Below are 23,202 nucleotides of genomic sequence, written 5' to 3'. Positions count from 1 at the left end.
TAAAGAGCCACAGAGTTGAAGTATCTTTGGATCTGAACTGATGAATAGGAAGGTTCCTACTGTTACTATGTCTAACTACTATCACTGTATTGATGCTCAAATATAATTCAGACCTTTTGTTCGTTAGCTGAGGTTGTGTTTAATGTAATCTTGGGTTCTAACCTCATCGAGCAGAATGATCCGAGGGTCTTTGAGGATGGTTCTTGCGATTGCCACTCGCTGCTTCTCTCCTCCACTGAGCTTCAACCCACGTTCTCCCACCACCGTCTCATAACCTAGACATCGTTCACATTGGTAAAACATCCTTTTACTGTTGTCGTTACATAGAGGTAGAAGTATGGAAGCCTGACCCTGAGGTAGTTCCAGGATCCTGTCGTGAATGTCGGCGGCCGTCGCTGCTCGCTCCACCTCCTCGTCGGTCGCCATTACTCGACTGTAGCGGATGTTGTTGCCGATTGTGTCATTGAAAAGAACCGTGTCCTGAGGAACCACGCCGATGTAGGATCTCAGAGAGGACTGACGGACCTTGGACAGAGGACGAGTAAAAATGAAAATACGGTAACTATCAAAGAAACTGACTGATTAGCAGGGTTTGACAAGGCAACAACAGCAGGGCTTCACTAGAGTCTGTAAAACAGGGGGAAATAATAACATAATAACCTATAAATAATGACAACTTTGATTTTTTTTTTTCCTTTAAGTGCAAAAAAGTAAAATTAAATTCTGAAAATATTTATATTTTCAAACTATCCTGTCACAAAAAAAGTGAATAATCTCAATAACAACAAAAAAAGATAAAAGAAAAAATAAGTGCTATCTACAAAGGCACAAACATTCAGTAACAGGCAGAATATTGTTAAAGGGCTCATATTTAGCTAAACCCACTTTTATTAGTCTTTGATTCATTTATTTGTGTATTTGGACCCTAATAGCTCATAAAGTTGGAATTGGAACCCTCCAGGTGCTGCAAAGCTATCTTTATGTTCATTTTGGCAAAAATCCAGTGGATTTCTACAACCCTTTTTAATTCCTGCTTAATTTGTTATGGCTATAACTAGTTACGTTATGACATTTGCACATATAAGGTCAGGACTTCCAATGAACATTTCACCGAGTACGACATAATTGTTTATCAGCAGCAGCAGTTGTAGTAAAACCTGAAAATATGTCCAAACTTCGAGCCAATTACCTAAAATGTTCAGTTGTTGGTTGTATTAATGAACACAAGTGGACAGAGCAGCACGGACAACAATCTGGAGGGGGTGGAGTGGGAAGTGGCTCATTTGCATTTAAAGGGCCAGCGCTCCAAACCACCTTTCTGGTGTCATTATTCAGAAATAGGGTTGAAGATGGACCTGTGGAGTTGAATTAATGAAGAATTCAGATCCAAGCAGAGCATTTACAGTTTATGTAGACCACAAGGAAATGTTTTAAAATGAAGAATTCCATTAAAAAAAGCAAAATATCACTCCTTTAAAATGTTGGAACTTGGAACTAAAACAAGTTCAACACCCTTGGCTGTTAATGTCTTCTGTAATTTTTGTCCTTCTGAAATTCATCCCCATATATAAACTCTAGTTCACACTCAGACTTAGAAGGGTATGGTAATGTACCGTAACATTGGATGCTACAGAAAAAAAACAGAAAGAAAAAGAGAAAGTGATTCTGTAGAAAGATGCAGCTTTAAGTTATTTACAACACAAATATTCTCATTTTCATGTGATTAAAAACTAATAAAAACAGAATGAGTAACATTATGTTCCATTTCCACAATTAGAGCCTCATAAATCCACAAACAGGACACAACAGGCCTTTACTTTATATTAATTTTATTCATTAGGTTGATTTATCTTCACAATGTTCTTCAGTGTTTGTGATATTCCAGATTTGTTTGATAAAATCCAGGTTTTTTCCTCGTTACGTCCTGACAGACCATCGTACTGGATAAACCCCAAGAACAGTTCCACTTGGACAGAGTAAAGATAAGTCCATTTTCCTTCATTATCCTCTGGAGCCCTCCACATGTTTTTAAAAGATGTTGACGGCTGAACATACTTCGTTCTTTTTTCTTTTGCCACGCATTTGGGAGGAATGACCTTTTGTTTTTGGGGTTTTAATGACATCTGGCTTGAATGTGTCTCCAAACTGGGTTTAATCCTGATTCAAAGGCCCCAATCATATTAATATATACAGGTTTTTATGGTCCTGCATACATCCACTATATGGACAAAAGTATGTGGACACGTTGAATTCAGGTGTTTCTTTTCTAACAGGGGTCTGGGATACAAAACAATAATGACAAATGTCAGAATATAGTTTTATATTGGGATAAATATCATTGCATTGGTTACTTTGGTTTAAATTGTTATCTTTGCTTCCAAAATGCCTCAGATGGTTTTTACTTAGTTTCTCTCAACATTGATTTGTTTTTTTTTTTAATCCAAAGTTATTCTTATCTCGTTATTATTATCCTGTTCATGATGATTTGACATAAACATCAATATTTCCCTAAGAAAATTATGAAGAAAATGACCAAAATGGAGAGAACAATCAAGAAAACAAACTAAAGTGAATTTAAAAAATGAACAAAATGAAGAGAATCATCAAGGAAATTAAGAAAATAATGGAAAAAAATTAAGAAAATAATGAAGAGAATAAACAAAAAATGAACAAACATGAATAGAAAATATGAGGAAAACATGGAATGTTTGTTTGTTTTTTCCAATACACTACATAACCAAACTACCCAATACAATGATATTTATCCCAACATAAAACTATATTATGTCATTAGTCATTATTGTTTTGTATCCCAGACCCCTGTTAGAAAGAAACACCTGAATTCAACGTGTCCACACACTTTTGTCCATATAGTGACGTGAAAGAAGTAGATTGTTAGCTGTGGTCAAAAATTATTTTTTACAGTCAGAGCATGAAAAATGTTTTTGAAATTTAGAGGCAGAACATTTAAAATCAGTCATCAATTAAAAAAAACAATTCAATGTAGAACAGAATAGAATAGAATAGAATTTATTGTCATTTGACAGCACAGTACAGTCAAACAAAATACGTTTGATGTAAGTCAGAGGGAAATGAAGTAAAAACCATCTCTGAGACATTAGCCATTATTGTTTTGTTCACAAGACCCCTGTTAGAAAAGAAACTCTTTAATTCAATGTGTCCACATACTTTTGTCCATATAGTGCATCCAGGTTTTTATGGTCTTGGATACCTATGTTCACCTCTAAACCTTCAGACCTGCTCATCATAATCCTAATAATGTGTAAGGAGGAGGTTTTCTGTTGGCCGTCCCCTCCCCGTGTCCACATGGCATACATGGACATAAATGTTGCATGGCTTAATCCATCCTATACTATATAATGCATGGTGCCCCAGGTCACAGACAAGCACATGCCCTTCAAGGAGCTATTTGTAATATTTCTACTTTAAAATATTCAATATTCATCATTAGACGAAAAAGCTGTGAAGTTATAGGGATATATAATTATAAAATTTACAACAGAACTGTGGATGAACCAGGTAAACACCAAGCAATGATGCTAGATTTTTTTTTAGATATAGCGTTCATTTTTAATATTTTCATATATAATTACTGTTACATGGCTGATAGATGGTTTTAGCCCCAGTATGAGTCATATGCTGTAAGTAAAAGGATTCTTCATCTGCAGACCATAATGTTCTGATTAATGACTCTATTTGGTAAATTACAGATGGTAGGTTAGCGTTGGTTATCTGGTTATAAAAGGTTATGACCTGGTGTTAACTGTGGTGTGCAGTGAGTTCAGCTCTGACTAATGTCCAGTCCTCACTAACATGGACATTCTCAACAGATATTCTGTCCAACTGAAGATGCAAAACTGACTCCAAATATGTCCAAAAGTCTGAGACAAACCACAGTTGTTGCTGTCTGACCTGTGGACACTGTGGATAATCCTGGACGTATCAGACTCAGAGGCTTTCATCTGTAGTTCAGCTGTAAACTTGCATTACCTTAAAGGAGTGATATTTTGCTTTTTTAAATGGAATTCTGCATTTTAAAACATTTCTGTATGGTCTCCATAAACTGTAAATGCTCTGCTTGGATCTAAATTCTTCATTAATTCAACTCCACAGGTCCATCTTCAACCCTATTTCTGAGTAATGACACCAGAAAGGTGGTTTGGAGCGCTGGCCCTTTAAATGCAAATGAGCTGCTTTAGGCCCCGCCCCCTCCAGATTGTTGGCTGTGCTGCTCTGTCCCGTTCAACCAACAACTGAAAATTTTAGGTAATCGACTCGAAGTTTGTACATATTTTCAGTATGGACTACAACCGCTGCTGCTGACAAACAATTATGTTGTACCCGGTGAAATGTTCATCAGAAGTCTGGACTTTACATGTGCAAACGTCGTGACGTAACTAGTTATAAAACGTAACAAATTAAGCAGGAATTAAAACAGGTTGTAGAATTCCACTCGAGTTTTGCCAAAATGAATATAAAGATAGCTTTGCAGCACCTGGAGGGTTCAAATTCAAACTGTATGAACTATTAGGGTCCAAATACACAAATAAATGAACCACAGACTAATAAAAATGGGTTTGGATATGAGCCCTTTAAGTGCTGGCTGTTGAAGTGTAAAGGGTAAAGTGTAAAGCAGCTATTTATTTCATATAGCTTCTAGTAGGTAGGTTTTGTAGATTTTACACACGTATTTATGTATATTTGTTTTAAATATCATATTGATAATATATTGTCTGGTACATATCATACAAATTGCTGTTCTAATTGTGTTTTAATAACCTATAAATAACAACTCCAAATGTATATTTGTCTTAGTGTAAAGAAGCCAAACTGCATGAAATTGTTTGCATTTACAAACTACTCTTTCATGGAAAATGTGAATAACTTGAAAAACAATGAACAGCCTCAAATTTCTTAAGAAAAATATGTGTAATTTTATCAATATTCTATTCTGTCTGTTACTAAATGTTTTGTGTATTTGTAGGTAAGCTGTGATGCACTTGTGTAAATGATAAACTGAGGCAGAACACTGGTAACACTGCACTTATTTTTCATAAGAAATTTCAGATTATTCACATATTTTGTTGTTTGTAAGTGTACATATTTTCAGAATTTAACATTATTTTTTGCACTAAAACAGTATGATAGTGTATCAATCATGACAACTCCAAATATTTTACTGGTCCGGCCCAGTTCAAATCAAATTGGACTCAATGTGGAACCTGAACTAAAATGTCTTTGACGTCCCTGCTTTAATGCATCTTAATTCACCTTCTGATCAAACGGTTTCATCTTCTTATGCCTTTAATATTAATTTATCCACGTGTTGTAACTGGTTAAACTGACCATTGACTCTGGAATCAGATTTGTCCTCCCTACTAGACTTTTTTAGTGTTTTCTGTGTAATTATTCCCATTTAACCAACAGATATACATGATTTTAGGTCCAGATGGTGCAGACTAAAGGGACTGAAACCACATGTGTAACCCAACACTCATAATGTGTTATTTAATAGGAAACTTCTTAGCATTTCGTGTATGCAGCTCTTGATCTCTCCAGGAATAATTTCCGGTTGTTAGTGACTCTTTGGTCGGTTTTCGCTGTGGAAACTCTTCCTCCTCAACCACAACAATACAAATTCCATTTCCTGCTCCGATGCACTTTGGCTGCTAATCACTCACTTTCCCTTAATTTGATCTTTGACATTTACTTTTGTTATTTATTCCACTCGAGAACATTGCGGAGCAGCATCTGGTTCTGATCGATGTGGGTTGACACCAAAGGTTAGAAAAGAGGGAAAGACGCAGATGGAGAGGAAAAAAGGATAAAAGAGGAAGACCTGTGATGTTGAAAGGCCGACTGGAGGAAAATGGGGAATATCAGTGTGAGCCAGCTGTGAAATAAAGACGTCATTAAACCTGCTCCGTTTTCAAACACTTGGATCCAGATTTCTGTTTTTTTTGTCCTGTCGTTACATTCTTGTTCACTCATTCTCCTTTATTTTGTTTTCTTCTTCTATCAATCATGTATTTGTCACGCTTCCTCCATGTTTTTCTCAATTTCTCTGTTAACCCTTTCATGCATGAATTATGAGAACATTAGTCAAGAATTTTTTTCCTGAGTGGTTTTATTCCTCTTTAGGAATAATAATAGTTCCAGTGTCTCTATCTCCTCCTCCTGGGACGCATAATGGTGATGTTTGTCGCATTTCAAAGATGTAAAAGTCAGACAAATGCAACCTGGCTGTTCACACTGAAGTTGCATTGCAAAATATCGTTTACCTATCAGATTTAGGACAACGTATGAAAGTGGCCTGGGTCGGATTTGAAAAAATCTGATTTGTGCTGTTCAAACTGTCTTTAACCGATCGGATACAGGTCAGTGTCAGGTGTCAGTGTATGGGATGATACACAAGTGTCCACTGTGTTGGCTGATATGGAACTAAAACAACCAAACCCATGAATATACAAGAGAACAGCTGTAGAATAGATGAGCACTGGATTGAACTCTAGGAAAGAAAGGGTCAAATAAGCCTCTGGTCATCAGTGATTCACTTCCATCCCCGACACGCTCCTCAAATGAAACCTTAGAAACCAATAAAAAGGGAATATTAACGGGCAGACACTTTACAAAACAAACAGATGAGTCATGTCGGTCTTCCATAAGCGTCAGTAGGCCTCCGGTGTCAGAGCCAGAAGAGTCGGACTCATCACAAAACACATGTGGACGCCATATGTGGAACAACCACGGCACGAGCGGAGAACGAACCCCAACACCACAACAGACGACTGACAACACTGGTAGAACGCGCAATTACACTGGGAACATGGGGACCACAGCGCTGTTCTCTAAAAAAGCCTTTACAGTCTGATTTCTAAGAGTTAAAAATGTAAAATAAGGGACAGAACTTGAGGTGTTGGAGGTTCTGTTTAGTTTTAACCCTTTGGTATTCCACCCACCACCAAAAGCACATAATATGCACAGCCCCATAGTAATGTCAAAATGCTCTTCATACAGTTTGTTTTTAACTTTAAAAAAAATTTGTATTTCGTCAACTTGAGTCATAAACAAAAAGATCAAATACTCATTAACTGTCATAGTTTTATCGCTTTAAATGCCATGTTTGTAATGAAAACCAACCATATTTTTTGATGCAAAAAACACAATTTTTTTTGTTTCATATTCTACATAAAATTGGATCAGTTATTTTTTAATCTTTTCATCCTGTCATATGTCAATGATTAATGCCAACATTGGTTAATATGCATTATTATTTTTTGTGCTCGGTCAAATGTTAAATGCTAAAATGTGTCAGTGTGTATTTTTTTATTCACTTGGGAGACGGGTGTTAGTGTAGGAACTTAACACTGTTTATATGAACAATCAAGAAAATTAATAAATAATATAATAAAATCACCAAATAAATAAATAAAACAGGAATTTAAAAAATAGGAATTTAACATTGTTTACAATGTGATGACTTTAGTGGATGGGCCAGAATTTCAAAAATCATGCAAAAATGACCAACTTTTGAATTCTGAACTAAAACAAATTGTGAAAAATAAAATGACCTTTTATAACACGAAATACAAAGTGTGCATAGTATGCTCACCCTGATACTGGAAGGTTAAAATAAACCCAGGTGAAAATACCCTTTAACCCATAAAGACCCAAACAACCACTGGTGATCAAAATCATCTAGTGATCTAATCTGTTTAATACATGTTGATCCATTAATCCTATCAATACATGTAAATAATTGGTGTAAAATACAGTTATTCATCTTTTCATGGTCATCAGATATGACCCATTTGGACATTCAGAGGCTCCATAGTTACCGTGGAAACACTGTCATCTTCTACAACATTGATTCACCAGTAAAACCCATGGAGTTGGATCAATGTCAGTGGATGGACACACTGGGTTTACATTCAGATAATGATAGATTTTACTGAAAAAGACACTTTATCTTCATTTTCTGTTTTTGATATTATGACAATTAACTTTACTCTGAGTTTTTATGAACATTTACATGATTAGTAAATTCAGTATGGGAAAATACCTGATTTTTATTGAAGAAATGCAAAATACAGAGGATGATATTATTATAAAAATGGTGATAAAGCATTTAAGAAAAGTTAAATAAAGAGAAAAATTCATTTGGGAACTGCCGCAAAAGTCACACTGGGCCTTTATGGGTTAAAACTCAGGACAAAAATCTAAAACTATAAGCAATGTAGTGATCCTTTGCATCCAGAATCATCGGTTATATTCACAGCAGCGCAGTGAGGGTTTAACATCTGATATAAATGTGTTATAGACATGAAGCAGATTTAGCAGAACACTATCAGTTTATCATTACATGTATTATTGTTGGTACGGTCAGCTCTTAAGCCTCTGAAAGTGACTGAACATTTGTAATAATTTAAGTTTGGAGCAGATATTAACCTCAGCAGACGGCAAAACAGCAACAACATACTCATTTTAACGCTGTCCAAAAGTATCACTGACCTCCACTTCATGCATCCATCATCTGATTATTTTGTTGTTTTGCTGCAGATAAACAGCATCAAACCCATCACCCCACATGACACCAGACAACAATTAACGCTGAAACCTGAAATTAAGGAGTTTTTCTGTACATGACGCTGTAGTTACAGGTATTTACAGAGAACACGAGTGCATTGGATTTTAATGACGTGACAGTAGAATGTAAACCAGATGGTGTTAAAAATATACCATTCATTAAAAAGTTCATCAGAACCGTTGTCTACCTCGTCTTCTTTTCTAATTTGACTAAGCTTTAAAGTGAATTAACACCCATTTTATGGTTTATTTCATCATGGCGGTTTACACCTGCACTTTCCTCCTCTGGACAAATAACTCTATTAAAAAGGTTTTATCAGCTCTTTTAAAGTTTTATATGTGATCAAAGACAATCACAGAGTTTACTATGAGCCGTGCAGGTGTTTTTCACAGTATTTATTAGTTAAAAGAGCCTGAAAATACAGATTATAGGGATAAAAAATGCAGTAAAACAGCTGATAGTGTCATGGTGAATCATAGTGTGAGTGGATGAACAGAATACATGTGAATATTGTTATGAATCTGACATAAAATATGAAGTTTCATCCATCACATGAACACTTTAGTATAACTAGTAACTATCCTTTCACAAAAAATGTGAATTTGAAATGGAACTAAATGCAATTTTAACATAATTTTGTTGATGTAATTCAATTTTTTGTTAACTTTTTGTGCATGTTTTGTTCTTGTTCATTTTGTTCATATTTTTTGGAATTTTTTGCTTATTTTTGTTGATTTTGTTGCTTTTGTCAAATTTTTGCACGTTTTATTCTTTTTATTGTTTGTTTTGTTCATATTTGTTCCATTTTTTTAAAATTCTGTTCATTCTGTTCATGTTTCTCAAATTTTTGTCAATTTTTCATTATTTATAGCTTTTTGTGTTATTTTACTGGTCCCACCCACTTGAGATCATACTGGGCTGTGAATAAAAAATGTGAATAACCTGAAATGTCTTACAAAAAAATAAGTGCAATTGTACCAATATTCTGCCTGTTATTAAATGTTTTGTGTATTTGTAGATCCACTGAGCTCTATTAATTGTAATGAACATGTGGAAATGATAGACTGAGGCAGAATATTGTTAAAATTGCACTACCTCATCTTAAGAAGTTTTAGATTGTCTTTTTATGAAGTATAAATACTACCTTTAAAATCTTTGTGTTTAATGTTGGCGTCATCAGACAGAACCTTAAACCTTTTAAATGAATCCATCACTAAAAGAAACTGCCATTCTTTTCACTTCCTACTTCTTGTCTCTGAACTTCAAAAAGGCCTCGATCAATTTATACATTCATTGATTTTTATATACATTTTTCTTTTTCTTTTTTCAAATTTTTTTATTTCAGTATAATTTTATTTGAATTTTACTTATTATTATTATTATTATTATTATTATTATTATTAATAATAATAATAATCAACATAAATAGTATATTATTATTTCAAATTATCTTATTTAAATCTTGTCTTATTTTAATTTTATTTCACTGATTTATTTATTTATTTATTTCCCATTCCATCCATTTTGTCAAAATAATTCCTTCATTTAAAACTTGATCTTTTATTTCATGGTTCACATTGTACCTGTTGTAATAGATTACCTACTGTTTATATATATAATGTAAGAGAGAAACTATGTTGTTGATATTAAAGAACAGTTGTGATGTCCATGTGTTCCTTAAACGTTCTACTGTTGGTTAATTAGAACAGAGTCATTACTGTGCATTTGTCGGGTTAAAGCAGGTGTGTGTAGTGTGTGTGCAGTTGTGTTGACGCAGGGAGGCTTTGGGCGAGTTCCTTCAACCCCGACCGCGATAAATGGGCTTAGTTACACACACACACACACGTGGCGTCTGGACCACTGGCTGCATTATTCACAAACCTTTTACTATGATTTATTCACAGTGTGACTGGAGCTGACACACTCAGACCAGCTGCCAGAGGAGGCAAAGTGGAAGTCAAGGTGCGTGAGGAGGAGGCAGGAAGCGTCTCCGACGGGGACGAGATGGAGTGAGATGATGACGACCAACATGATGGTTTTGCATCTTTTAGGTTATGTCTTTGGAGATGAGGAGTTCAACTACTTTTGTTACAGTGACAAATGTTACACTGGAGAAGTTAAAGTTTAAAGTTACATCTAGAGTTTAACGACAAAATCTAGACCTTATGTAGTGAATAATAATGACAACATAACTGATAGCTGATGCCAGTGTCTTTTGTTTGTTTCTTTATTAAGTTTGTTGTTAATTCCACCTTTTATGCAAAGTTAACAACTACATTTTATTGTAGAAAGATCAGTAAATTCTCTTTGATTGTGCAAATTGATGAAATACAGTAAATACTGGCCACTTCCTCAGGTGAATGGGATGTTTTTTGCCAACAGAACAGAAGTGGATGTAAAAACATGCAGATCTGTTCTCATTTACTTGACTCAGAGTTGTGGTGGATTTACCTGGGAGATGTCCTGACCATCGATGCGGATGAAGCCGCTCTGAGGATCGTAAAATCTGAACAACAGACGCAGGATGGAACTCTTCCCTGATCCAGATGGACCAACCTGCACACAGTGATTCGCAGTCACATATAATGTAGTCGTTCACATCAGAGGAAACATCAAAACCACAGAGAAAAGACCAGGTTAGAGACGTTAAGCTGAACAGACAAGTGGAAAACCAACCAAAACCAGGAGCCTGTCCAACTTAAGCTGCAACTCATCTCCAGTTTTCTCACTTCCTGCTAATGATTTTTTTGCTTGTTATTCTATTAAAACCATGAACGACGACAGGGTTTCATTAGTAATGAGAGAAATCTGAAATATCCAGTTACTCTGCATAACTCAGCTCATGTCAGACTTGTCAGAAGTATCTCAATTGAACAGTTGAAAGAAAAGTGAGTGAATTTTCCTATTTTTTTATCATTTGGTTGAACAGACCTTCATCTGTGAATGTATGAAAGAACAAGATTACGACATTTATTTTCAGTTTAAACAGAGTGAATCGTACCAGAGCGACAGTCTGTCCTGCCTCCACCATAAAGGTCACGTCTCTGAGAACCTCAGCGCTGGAAACAAACAAACACAGATGAACAACAACAGTCACAATAAACAGAATAAAGTCTAGACATAAAGAATAAATATAGTTCCAATGTCCCTGTTTCTCAGCATCATGTTCTGAGTCAGTCCCCAGTTGAATTAAATAAGTCCATATATGACTTCTATCAGTGATCAATAGGAATTATATTGATATCTGTAACCATTTACATGTTATAAACCATCAAAATACGGACCATTGTGAGTAAAAGCACATTTTTAGTATTTAAAAAATTCGTCAAAAATTTTAAAATCACAATTTCTGACAACTGTGAACAAAGTTGTAGACATCGTCCTGAGAAAGATACATAAAAAATTAAAAATGAATGCATAAATTACAGCAAATTAACTGCTTTTGCTTTCCATAAAACCTGCTTCACGATGTTTTAGTCAAGGTTTTCTCCGACAACTTTGTTTCCATGTAATGAGACAAGGATTTGTTTGTGCGACTGTATTTAATTAACCTTCCAGTATCCAGGTAGACATATTATGCACACTCTGCACTTCATGTTATTAAAGGTCATATTATTTTTCACAATTTGTTTTAGGTCTGAATTCAAAAGTTGTTAATTTGTGCATGATTTTTTTAAATTCTGACCCATCCACTAAAATCAGCACATTGTAAACAATGTTAAATTCCTACACTAACACTCTTCTACCAAGTGAGTACAAAATGCACACTGAGCCATTTTAGCATTTAACATTTGACATAACACAAAAAATAATAATGTATATTAACCAATGTTAATGTCAATCATTGACATATGCCATGACCAAAATAAGTAAATACATTTTTATGTAGTATATTGGAACACATAAAAAAAAAAGCTTTTTTTGTGGTTTTTATGTTTATGTTATGTTTACGCATTTGGCAGACGCTTTTTTCCAAAGCGACTTACAGGGGAAAACCAATTAAATCACTCAATCAATCAATCAATTTTTACATAAAAAAATATGGTTTGTTTACATTACAAACATTTAAAGGGTTAAAAAGTGGAGTATTTGGTATTTTTGCTTTTGGCTCAAGTTGATGAAATACCAAAAAATATTAAAATAATAAAAAAGTAAAAATTAAAAATATTAAAACTGTATAAAAAAAACATTCTTATATTACTACGACACTGCGCAGATTCTCTTTGCTCTTGGTGATTCGATGGACCTCTATGGGTGGAATACCAGAGGGCTCAATGACAGAATGATGGAGTAAATGCTGAACATATTCATTGACTACACACCCGGGTACGTAGCTGAAACAGACTTGGTCAAACTCCACCCGACCTGCAGTGAGATACAAGTCCTGGGCATCGTCTGCATCCTGAACCTGGAGACGAAGACGAAAAAGACAAGAGGAAAGTCAAGAAACGACAACCACAATTAGCTTTTAATTAATGAGGCTAAAGAAGAACATTTAGTGAAACCTTCTTCAAGGTCAAGGTTAAGGGTAAGGTCAAGGTCAGGCTTATTTCTATGGAACATTTAAAAAGTCACATGAAGATGGTAATATCGTAAAATAGATGCAACAAGATGAAAATGTTACAAGGACACAAGATGGAAATTTTGCAAAAGGCAAAAGAAGACAAAAATGTTGTAAAAGATACAAGATGAAATGACGTAAAAGATGCTACAAGATGAAAATGTCATAAAAGACATAAGGTGATGAAAATGTTGTAAAGACACTAGATGAAATGACGTAAAAGACGCAACAAGATGAAAATGTCTTAAAAGACAATGGTGAAGAAAATGTTGTAAAGATGCAAGATGAAATGACATTAAAGGCACAACAAGATTAAAATATTGTAAAAGACACAAGGTGAAATGGTGAAAATGTTGTACAGACACAAGAAGATGAAAATGTAAAAGATTAAAATGTCAAGATTAAAAAGTCATAAAAGGTGCAAGAACGCAAAAATGTAAAAGATGTAAAATGTAAATGTAGCGTAATCTAACATCAACCCTCAGGGACTCAATGCAGCCCCCAGTGGACATCAGTGGTATTACACCATTAGTGTTCAACTGTCTCAGTAATATAAAAACAGTGCACAGAAGATGGATTCTTTACGTCATTTATGTCTTTAATATCATTCATTAACATCTGAAATGCAGCCGTTAATTGCTACCATTTTCCTGTCCTTCCTGACCTTCCTCCTCCTCCTCCTCTTCCTCCTCCTCCTCCTGCTGCTTCCCAAGCCAAAGAAAAGGGCTGCTGTGTTTTTAAGGTGCTCTAATGCTTTTGTCTACATTCATGTGGCTGTTTTCCATATCAAGGGGCTGTGAATGTGGAGGACTTTAGCGAAGCAGCCGGAGGACGCCTTTTCCCACCAAAACACACACACATCAGGACACGCAGACACACACAGACACACATCGCGCTGTGTGTTAGCGTGTCTTGGCGCATACACAAACAGTTGTTGACCTCCTAATCCGCCGAGCCGTGACTGTGTGGGTTTGTGTTTCCAGACCAAGGCCGACCGACAAAGTGACTCTGATCAGGAATCAACAGCAGCAGCACATTTACACTCATTCACCGTTCATTTACATTCCATTCAGTCTGAGCGTGTTTACACATTTCACTTCAGATCACACTTATCTGCTTTAGATTCACTTTGTACTTTTTGTTTTTCTTCTATTTTGATGTCACACATTTCATTATGACTGTTCCCAAAGTTTTTCGGATTGAGACCCTCAGGAACCACAATTACTTATTATGAAATTAATAGAACATATCGTGAGCCTCATAGCATAACTGTCTAAGTCATACACTATGTGGACTAAAGTATGCGGACATGTTGAATTCAGGTGTTTCTTTTCTAACAGGGGTCTGGGATACAAAACATTAATGACTAATGTCATAATATAGTTTTAAATTGGGATAAATATCACAGCATTGGTTAATTTGGTTTGGATTGTTATCTTTGTTTCCAAAATGCCTCAGAGATGGATTTTACTTAATTTCTCTCAACATTATTATTTTTTTTTTTATCCACAACTATGATTTTAAATGTTCTACCTCTAAATTTCTAAAATATTTTTCATGCTCTGACTGTAAATAATATTTTTTCTACCACAACTAAGCATCTACTTTCTCAAATCTCACTTAGGAAGAAAAATCTCCCATTAAACTAATATTGATGTTTATAAACTAAAGGCTAACAAGGCTAAAGGCTAAGGCTAATGAGGCTAACGATTTACATTTACCAACTCTGCACAGAATTTGAGGCGAAATAGTTTAATATGTTAGATCCATGGTAATATTTTTGATATATTACTTACACCAATATTGTAATGTATAATTGTGAGGATTAAGGTAAGTACAATGATGATTATTTTTGTTAGCATCATTACTATGACAGTGCAAGTATGTATATTAAAGCTATATATTGGTGTTTTTTTTTAATAGATAATTAAATTATTTAACAGATAATTAAGTATTTCAGTAATGCAATGGAATATGTAAAAGCTTCAATAAAAGTATTTTCAGAAATTTTTAATTTAATTACTTTCATCATGAGCTAATGTGTTTTTTTTTTTCTTGCACATCAACTACATTTGTTTCTGAAACTTTTGAGTGTTTGGTCGATGATAAATAATGATAAATTATTTTCGGTGTGATTCAACTCCACATGTTTCCTCCTATTTTACATCAAGGATCTTTTTACACATGATGATTAAACATTAAACCTTAAATGTCCAGGTTGTGTTTATTTTCTAGGATGTGCAGAGGCTTTTTTTCTGTTCAAAGGTGATTTCATGTTCTGACTCACCTCCTTCTGCTCTGTCAGCAAAGTCAACATGTTCTCCATGTCCACGAATGCACTCTGGATCAGCCTGGACACAAACACAACAAAACCACAGATGACAACAGAGACCACCAAAGCAGACATCAGGGACCTGCTCAGACCTTGCACTCAGGACCTGGACCTGGATCTTCTTCTTACCTGTAGTAGGTACCGAACCAGTTGAGGGGGGTGTAGAGCTGAATGATGTAGGTACCAAAGAGGACATAGTCTCCAACCTGAAGCACATTAAAATAATGTAAAAACTAAAAACAGACCATTATACAACACCCACTATATGGACAAAAGTATATGGACATTCAGGTGTTTCTTTTCTAACAGGGGTCTGAGACACAAAACAATAATGACAAATGTCATAATATAGTTTTATATTGGGATAAATATCATTGCATTAGTTAGTTTGGTTTAAATTGTTATCTATGCTTCCAACATGCCTCAGAGATGGTTTTAAATGTTCTACCTCTAAATTTCAAAATAATTTTTCACGCTCTGACTGTAAATAATAATTTTCTATTACAACTGACCATCTAATTTTGTCACATCTCACTTAGGAAGAAAAATCTACCAATGAATTTCAAGGAAATATTGATGTTTTTATCTCAAATCAGCTTGAACAGGACATGTTACAGCTCTAGACACGATCATATTTGTGTCCATATGTTTTATAAAGGTATAACGAGAACAGAGGTAACGAGATGAAGACAAAGGATGAAAAATATGTAAAATATTCAGGAAAAATTATAGAGATGACCCACAAGAAATCCAGGATGAAAAAGTGAAAGTAGAAAAAAGACAAAGAAAGATGTATCAAGAGGAAAATGATATAAAATCTGAAAATTAAAAAAAAAAGTAACAAAAGAAGTAATAAGACAGAAAGACAGAAGATGAAAATGATCTAAAACCACAAAAGATGTGAAAGGATAAGATATAACAAGATATAAGAAGAATATGAAAGACAAAAGAAGACATATATTTATAGATATAAAATATGAGACATAAATGATGAGACAAGATTAAAAAGACAAACAAACACAAAAAGATTAGAACTGTAAAGTACACAAAGCAAAATGAAAATGACAAAAAGGATGTAAAAGGCAAAACAAAATGAAAAAAGTCAGTCCCTGAATTTGGTCTCGATCCAGGACCTGGACCCTCTAAACCCCGCCCACTCTAAACCCCACCCCCTTACCTGGAACCGCCCCTCTGAGACCAGGTGGGCGCAGAGCAGCGACCCAGCCAGAAGACCCGACCCGATGATGATGTTCTGGGTCTGGTTCAACAGAGCCAACGAGGCCGAGCTCTTCCACTCACAGCGCTACGAAAACACGACAAAAAGAAATAAAACACACAGATTAACTTAACAAATGACAAAATGAACAAAAATAATGACCAAAACAAACAGTAATAAATTAAAAAGAACAAAATAATAAAACAAAATGGGTTAGAAATTAATCAAATGGACAAAAACTGAATTAAACGAGTGACAAAATGAATGAATACAATGATCATAACAAATATGAACAAATTAATCAACAAAATAATAAGTAAAATTAACAAAAATAATGATCAAAACAAACACATTAATGAACAAAATGATCAAAAAAAATTAATGAACTATGTAAAACGGACAAAATAATGGTAGAAACAAACGGCAATGAATAAAAAATAACAAAACAATCAACAAAAGTGGGCAAAAAAATTACAAAATCATGATCCAAATTAAACAAAACGACCAAATGAATCAACAAAATGATGAATAAAATAAGTAAAATGAACAGAATAATAATAAAAAACAAACAGTAATGAATTACAAAGAACAAAATAAACATAATCAAACTGAATTAACTGTGACTTCAGAACCAACCTGGTATCTGACGATGGCCTCGTCGAAGCAGCGGACTTCATAATCCTCAGCGTTGTAATATTTGACCTGTGGAGACAAAGGTCAGGGGTCAGACCACGACCTTTGACCGTCATCACAAACAGGAAGTGAGCGGTGGTCATCATGCACCGTCTCGAAGTTGAGCAGCGAGTCGACGGCCCTGGACTTGGCGTTGTTGTCCTCGGTGTTCATGTCCCTGCGGTACTTGGTCCTCCACTCAGTGATGAGGACAGTACAGGCTGAAGGTAAAGGTCAAAGGTCAAAGAATCAGTCGACAACAGGAAGCGGGACCTGGTTGCTTACAGATGAAAAGCTGAATGATTAACAGAACTCAAATCAGGTCATGGAGACGTTTTACTGAATCAAAACAGAGGAACAGTGCTCAATAGAGATCAAACAATCAACTGACTCCAATCCATTAAAAAAATTATTCCATTCTTTGTTACTTTGGCTATTTTGTTCATTTATTTTCTTAATTTTTTTTTTTGGTTGGTTCATTTTGTTGATTATTTTCTTCATTTTTTTTTTTCCATTTTTGTTCATTTAGTGGATTATTTTCTTCAATTTGTTAATTATTTCTTCATTTTGTTGAATTTTTTCTATTTTGGTTCATTTTGTTGATTATTTTTTTCATTTTGCTGATTATTTTCTATCAATCAAAAAGTGATGGAAACCTTACATGAAACATGAAAACAATGCAACACAACATAATAAATGATATAATATGCAAAAAGACCAAAACAACCTATTGATATCTTTTCGCTTCTTTTAGTCTTCTATCTTTCTATTTTGATCTATCTTTCTACATATTTCTATTTCTTCATATTTTTTATATATCTATATTTTCAGAGACTGTGTTCCTACCTGTTTTTCATATGGTTTGTTTAACTTTTTTTTTTTTTTTTAATTTTGTATTTCATCAACTTCAGCCTTAAGCAAAAATACCAAATACTGAATAACTGTGAGATTTTTAACCCTTTAAATGCCATGTTTGTAATGAAAACAAACCTTTTTTTTTTTGCAACCCCTACCACCACCACCACTGCCACGCAATATTGTACAAAAATATTTGATTGGTTATTTTTCAGTTTTTTTCATCCTGTCATATGTCAATAATCAACAGTAACATTGGTTAATATGCATTATTATTTTTTGTTCTACGTCAAATGTTAAATGCTAAAATGTGTCTGTGTGCATTTTGTACTCACTTGGTAGAAGGGTGTTAGTGTAGGAAATTAACATTGTTTATAATGTAAATATAGTTTTTTCTTTTGTTCAGACAAGGAATAGTTTTTAGTTTTTAGATGTTACCTGCTTGACAGTTTCGACTGTGACTCCAGTCTTCCTCAGAAGCGTCATCCGACGTGTTGCTGACGTGTCATTTATCAGCTGGTCGGCTCGACGGGCTCTGATTGGTCCGTCGAGCCGACCAGCTGATAAATGACACGTCAGCAACACGTCGGATGACGCTTCTGAGGAAGACTGGAGTCACAGTCGAAACTGTCAAGCAGGTAACATCTAAAAACTAAAAACTATTCCTTGTCTGAACAAAAGAAAAAACTATATTTACATAAACAGAAGACAAAATGAACGTCTTTAGCCTTGTTTATAATGTGCTGATTTTAGTGGATTGGTCAGAATTTCTTTCCAAAAATGAACAACTTTTGAATTCTGACCTAAAATAAATTGTGAAAAATAATATGGCCTTTTATAACATGAAGGGGAAAGTGTGCATAACATGCTCACCTGGATACAGGAAGGTTAACTTTGTTTTAACACTTGATTGAAATATTGGTCATATCTTTGTAAATTTGGGTTCAGAGGAGATGTATGACTGAGTTTGTTGGTTTTGAGTTGAACCAGGGTTTGACACAATAAATCTTGACTATTTCTGCCTGTTTTTCAGCGAATCTGACGTTAAATCTTGTCAAAAACACCAGGACTGTCTGGTCATTGTTGGGTCATTTTGTTCTGTTGTTGGGTCACTTTATTCTGTTTTCTTAACATATACCATCAGATTGGTTCAAACTCACTGAGGTAGAGGACCATACAGCTCAGAACAATGAGTCCGAACCAGACGTTGAAGTACGAGCTGAAGTAGACAATGGCGATGACGATGTCACAGATGGTGGGCAGGATGCTGAACAGGATGTAACTAAAGACAAACGCAAACAGAGGTTTCACACAGTGACATCGCATCCGTCTGATGCATCCTACAACTGGAAGACATGGTTTTATTCAATAGAAGAAGAAAAGAGAAGAATTTAGTCATGCGATGATTAAAAGAGGTGTGTCTTTTATTCTGGATTCTGGATCTTTTTGTAACAGTTAGAATCTGCTTCATCAAATCTGAGGTTTTACTGAATAAAAAACGGAGTTTAATTCGATCTTAACTCCAGAAGAAAAGTAAAACCTACCGGAGATGGAACAAGGTATTTAAAGACCAACAGTTAACAGTCCTGCCTGTAGGGGGCACTACAACTACTGCAAACAACATAGACTGAGGATGAAGGACAAAATAATCTGAGAAATTAACAAAAAAGAAAATGAAAGAAAAACAATCAAACAACTTCACATGAAAATCAACAAAATTAACAAAACATAAGAAAACAATCAGCTAAATGAACTCAATAAAAATAGAATAAAAAGAATAAACGAAATAAAAGGAAAAAAAAAACAAATTAAGAAAAATGAACACAATAAAAAAAATTTCCAAAAAATTAAAAAGAACAAAATTTACAAACATGAAATAAAAAAAAGAACATTTAAAAAAATACCTGAGCTGATGGTGGTGGTGTTTGGGAGGGTGTCCTACCTGAACAGACAAGGGGGGGTCGTACCTGAGCAGGTTGTTGATGGAGGAGGTTCCTCGGTCGATGCTCCTCAACACGTCTCCAGTTCGTCGGTCCAGGTGCCAACGTAGAGACAAACCATGTAGATGAGAAAACAGACGAACCTGGAATGTGGAGGGAAGTGAAATAAAGCAGATGTGACCTTTGACCTTTAATCACAAACCAAAAGGACCGAAGAACATTCAGGATGTAGGACATGTGGTCAGTACCTGGATCCCTCTGCTGGTGAACTGTTGAACTTTGACCCAAAGAAACTGACGGAGGTTACTGATGAAACCTGACGTACCTGTTCAACAAGAGAAGAAGAAACTCTGACTCAAAGACGCCACGGACTGATGATTAACGACAACAAACAAAGTCAGAATCAACTGATCTGTTTATAAAATGTCAGAAAAGGGTGAAAACGATCAAGATGATGTCCTCAGACCTGTTTAATTCAAAGAGATTCATTTACGTCGAAGAGGAAAGAAAAGAGAAAATACTCACATTTAAGAAAGTTGACAGATTGATCAACAATCATCTACAAAATAGATCAACAAGAACTCACACTGTATGTAGTTTATTTAATTTGATTTAATGCACAACATTAAGTCAAATTGAACAAAGTGGGCAAAAAAATCACAAACATCAACAAAATAGTCAAAAGAAAATGAAAAAAAAATCTAAATCAGCAAAAAAATGTAAGAAATTAACAAAATTAAGAAAACAGTAAAGAAAAAAGAAAAAAGAATAAAACATACTGAGAGAAAAACAATCAAATTTTTAAAAAAATTAACAAAATTAAGGAAATAAAAGTTTAAAAATGAATAAACAAAAAACCCAAAAATGAGCAAATTAATAGTCAAGACATAAATGAGCCTGGTGTAACTGTAACTATAGCAGCTGATGTGAACCTTCTAGAACCTGAACGCCTCTGATCTGGACTCAGAACATGGGTTCATGGACATTAATACAAACAGGTAACAGGTAACGGGGGTGTAGTCTGTATTTGACAGATGTTCTCCCCCCTGTTCTCCTACCGTTCTCCATCCTGTTCTCCCCCATTCTCCACCCCCCCCCATTTCTCCACCCTGTTCCCCCCTGCCCCCCACCCCCAGTTCTCCACCCTGTTCTCCATCCTGTTTCCCCCATTCTCCATCCTGTTCTCCACCCTGTTCTCCCCTATTCTCAATCCTGTTCTCTCCCATTCTCCCGCCTTTTCTCCCGAGTTCTCCACCCTGTTGCCCCCTGTTCTCCCCCCTTTTATTCCTCCTGTTCTCCACCCTGTTCTCTCCCATTCTCCCGCCTGTTCTCCCCTGAGTTCTCCACCCTGTTCCCCCTATTCTCTACCCTGTTCTCCCCCCTGTTATTCCTCCTGTTCTCCACGTTGTTCTTCCCCCATTCTCCATCCTGTTCTCTACCGTTCTCCTCCGTGTTCTCCCCCAAATCCTCCACCCTGTTCCCCCTGTTCTCCGCCCTGTTCCCCCCATTCTCTACCCTGTTCTCCCCCGTTATTCCTCTTGTTCTCCACCTTGTTCTCCCCCCATTCTCCATCCTGTTCTCCCCCGTGTTCTCCCCCAAATCCTCCACCCTGTTCCCCTTGTTCTCCATCCTGTTCTCCCCCATGTTCTCCCCCAAATCCTCCACCCTGTTCCCCCTGTTCTCTACCCTGTTATTCCTCCTGTTCTCCACCCTGTTCTTCCTGCTGTTCTCCCCTGTTCTCCACCCTGTTATCCCCCCCGTTCTCCACCCTGGTCTTTCCCGCACCCCCCATGTTCTCCACCCTGTTCTTACCCCTGTTCTCCACGCTGTTCTCCCCCCTTTCTCCACCCTGTTCTTCCTGCTGTTCTCCCCTGTTCTCCACCCTGGTCTTTCCCGCACCCCCCATGTTCTCCACCCTGTTCTTACCCCTGTTCTCCACGCTGTTCTCCCCCCTTTCTCCACCCTGTTCTTCCTGCTGATCTCCCCTGTTCTCCACCCTGTTATCCCCCCCATTCTCCACCCACCTGCTCCTCCTCCTTGAAGAAACTTGAGTAGAACGTAGATGCAGACAGTGTAGATCAGTGACGTCCAGCCACTTCCAGACGACAAGGCATTCACTGCAAAAACAAACGCAAACCGTTGTGTATTTAATTAATTTTTTTTAAATTATTTTTTCCTTATTTTACACATTTTTATCATTAAGCTGATGATTTTGTTCAGTTTTTCTTAATTTTCTTGTTCATTTTTTGTGCTTATTTTAAACATTTTTGTTTGTTTCACTGAATGATTTTATCATGTTCTTGATTATTTTCTATAATTTTCTTCATTTTATTGATTTATTTTGTTTTTTATTTATTGTCACTCTTCTATCTATGCTAAAGCTATAGTCTAGACTGGAATTAATAGAAATAATTAATAAAATTAACCAAACAAAATGAACAAAATGAAAAATAATAATGAACAAAATACACAAAGTGAATAGAAAATGATCAAAATAAAGGACAAAATTGACATAAAGAGACAAAAAAAAATCAACAAAATTAAGTTAAAAGAAAGAACAAAATCAACAACTTCATCTTTGTTTTCAGATGTAAAGATATTGATTGAATACTATTAACCCCCCCCCCACCACCACCACCACCAATCACCCCCCCTCTCCTCCTCCTCCATGTTTGTGTCTTTCATTAAACTGACTATTTGGCTTCTGGAGTCAGATTAAAGTGGGAGCCAGTGCAGGAGAAAGAGGCCGAGCGCTGCTTTGTGTGATGAGGCGGCGTTGGGGGGGTTGTTCATGTGTGTGTCTGTGGTGGTGGTGGTGGTGGTGGTGGGGGTTCTCTGGGAGGTCACCCCCTCCTGCCAGTCATGCTTAGCCGGCATTAGCGTCCCTTTTCGCCGAGTTAACACACCGGTACAACGGCTGTTTTGTCTCCGGGTCGGACCCCCACCCCCCCCTCCAACTCCAGGACCCAATGCCAAACGGCCAAACCCCCCCCACCCCGTGACCCCCCCCTCTGAAGA

At 35.9% G+C, this 23,202-nt stretch overlaps 1 protein-coding gene across 1 annotated transcript in view; it reads right to left on the bottom strand.

Annotated features, from left to right (window-relative positions):
- abcb6b (ATP binding cassette subfamily B member 6 (LAN blood group) b) overlaps window positions 1-23,202 on the bottom strand; it is a 39,811-nt gene that overhangs the window by 13,507 nt on the left and 3,102 nt on the right. Inside the window, exons 3-16 of the mRNA XM_030125474.1 lie at window positions 22,209-22,301; window positions 20,433-20,509; window positions 20,212-20,327; window positions 19,405-19,526; window positions 17,501-17,610; window positions 17,354-17,419; window positions 16,679-16,804; window positions 15,631-15,707; window positions 15,457-15,520; window positions 12,931-13,016; window positions 11,610-11,667; window positions 11,060-11,164; window positions 351-525; window positions 163-275 (exon numbers count right to left, since the gene is read on the bottom strand). Of these exons, the coding sequence (XP_029981334.1) occupies window positions 163-275; window positions 351-525; window positions 11,060-11,164; window positions 11,610-11,667; window positions 12,931-13,016; window positions 15,457-15,520; window positions 15,631-15,707; window positions 16,679-16,804; window positions 17,354-17,419; window positions 17,501-17,610; window positions 19,405-19,526; window positions 20,212-20,327; window positions 20,433-20,509; window positions 22,209-22,301 (1,388 nt within the window). The remainder of the gene's footprint in view (window positions 1-162; window positions 276-350; window positions 526-11,059; window positions 11,165-11,609; window positions 11,668-12,930; window positions 13,017-15,456; window positions 15,521-15,630; window positions 15,708-16,678; window positions 16,805-17,353; window positions 17,420-17,500; window positions 17,611-19,404; window positions 19,527-20,211; window positions 20,328-20,432; window positions 20,510-22,208; window positions 22,302-23,202) is intronic.

The sequence above is a fragment of the Sphaeramia orbicularis genome, chromosome 21 (genome assembly GCF_902148855.1).
Source record: "Sphaeramia orbicularis chromosome 21, fSphaOr1.1, whole genome shotgun sequence".
NCBI lineage: Eukaryota > Metazoa > Chordata > Actinopteri > Kurtiformes > Apogonidae > Sphaeramia > Sphaeramia orbicularis.
Note: the sequence above shows the minus strand (reverse complement) of the source record. Positions and strands in the feature narration are given on the sequence as shown.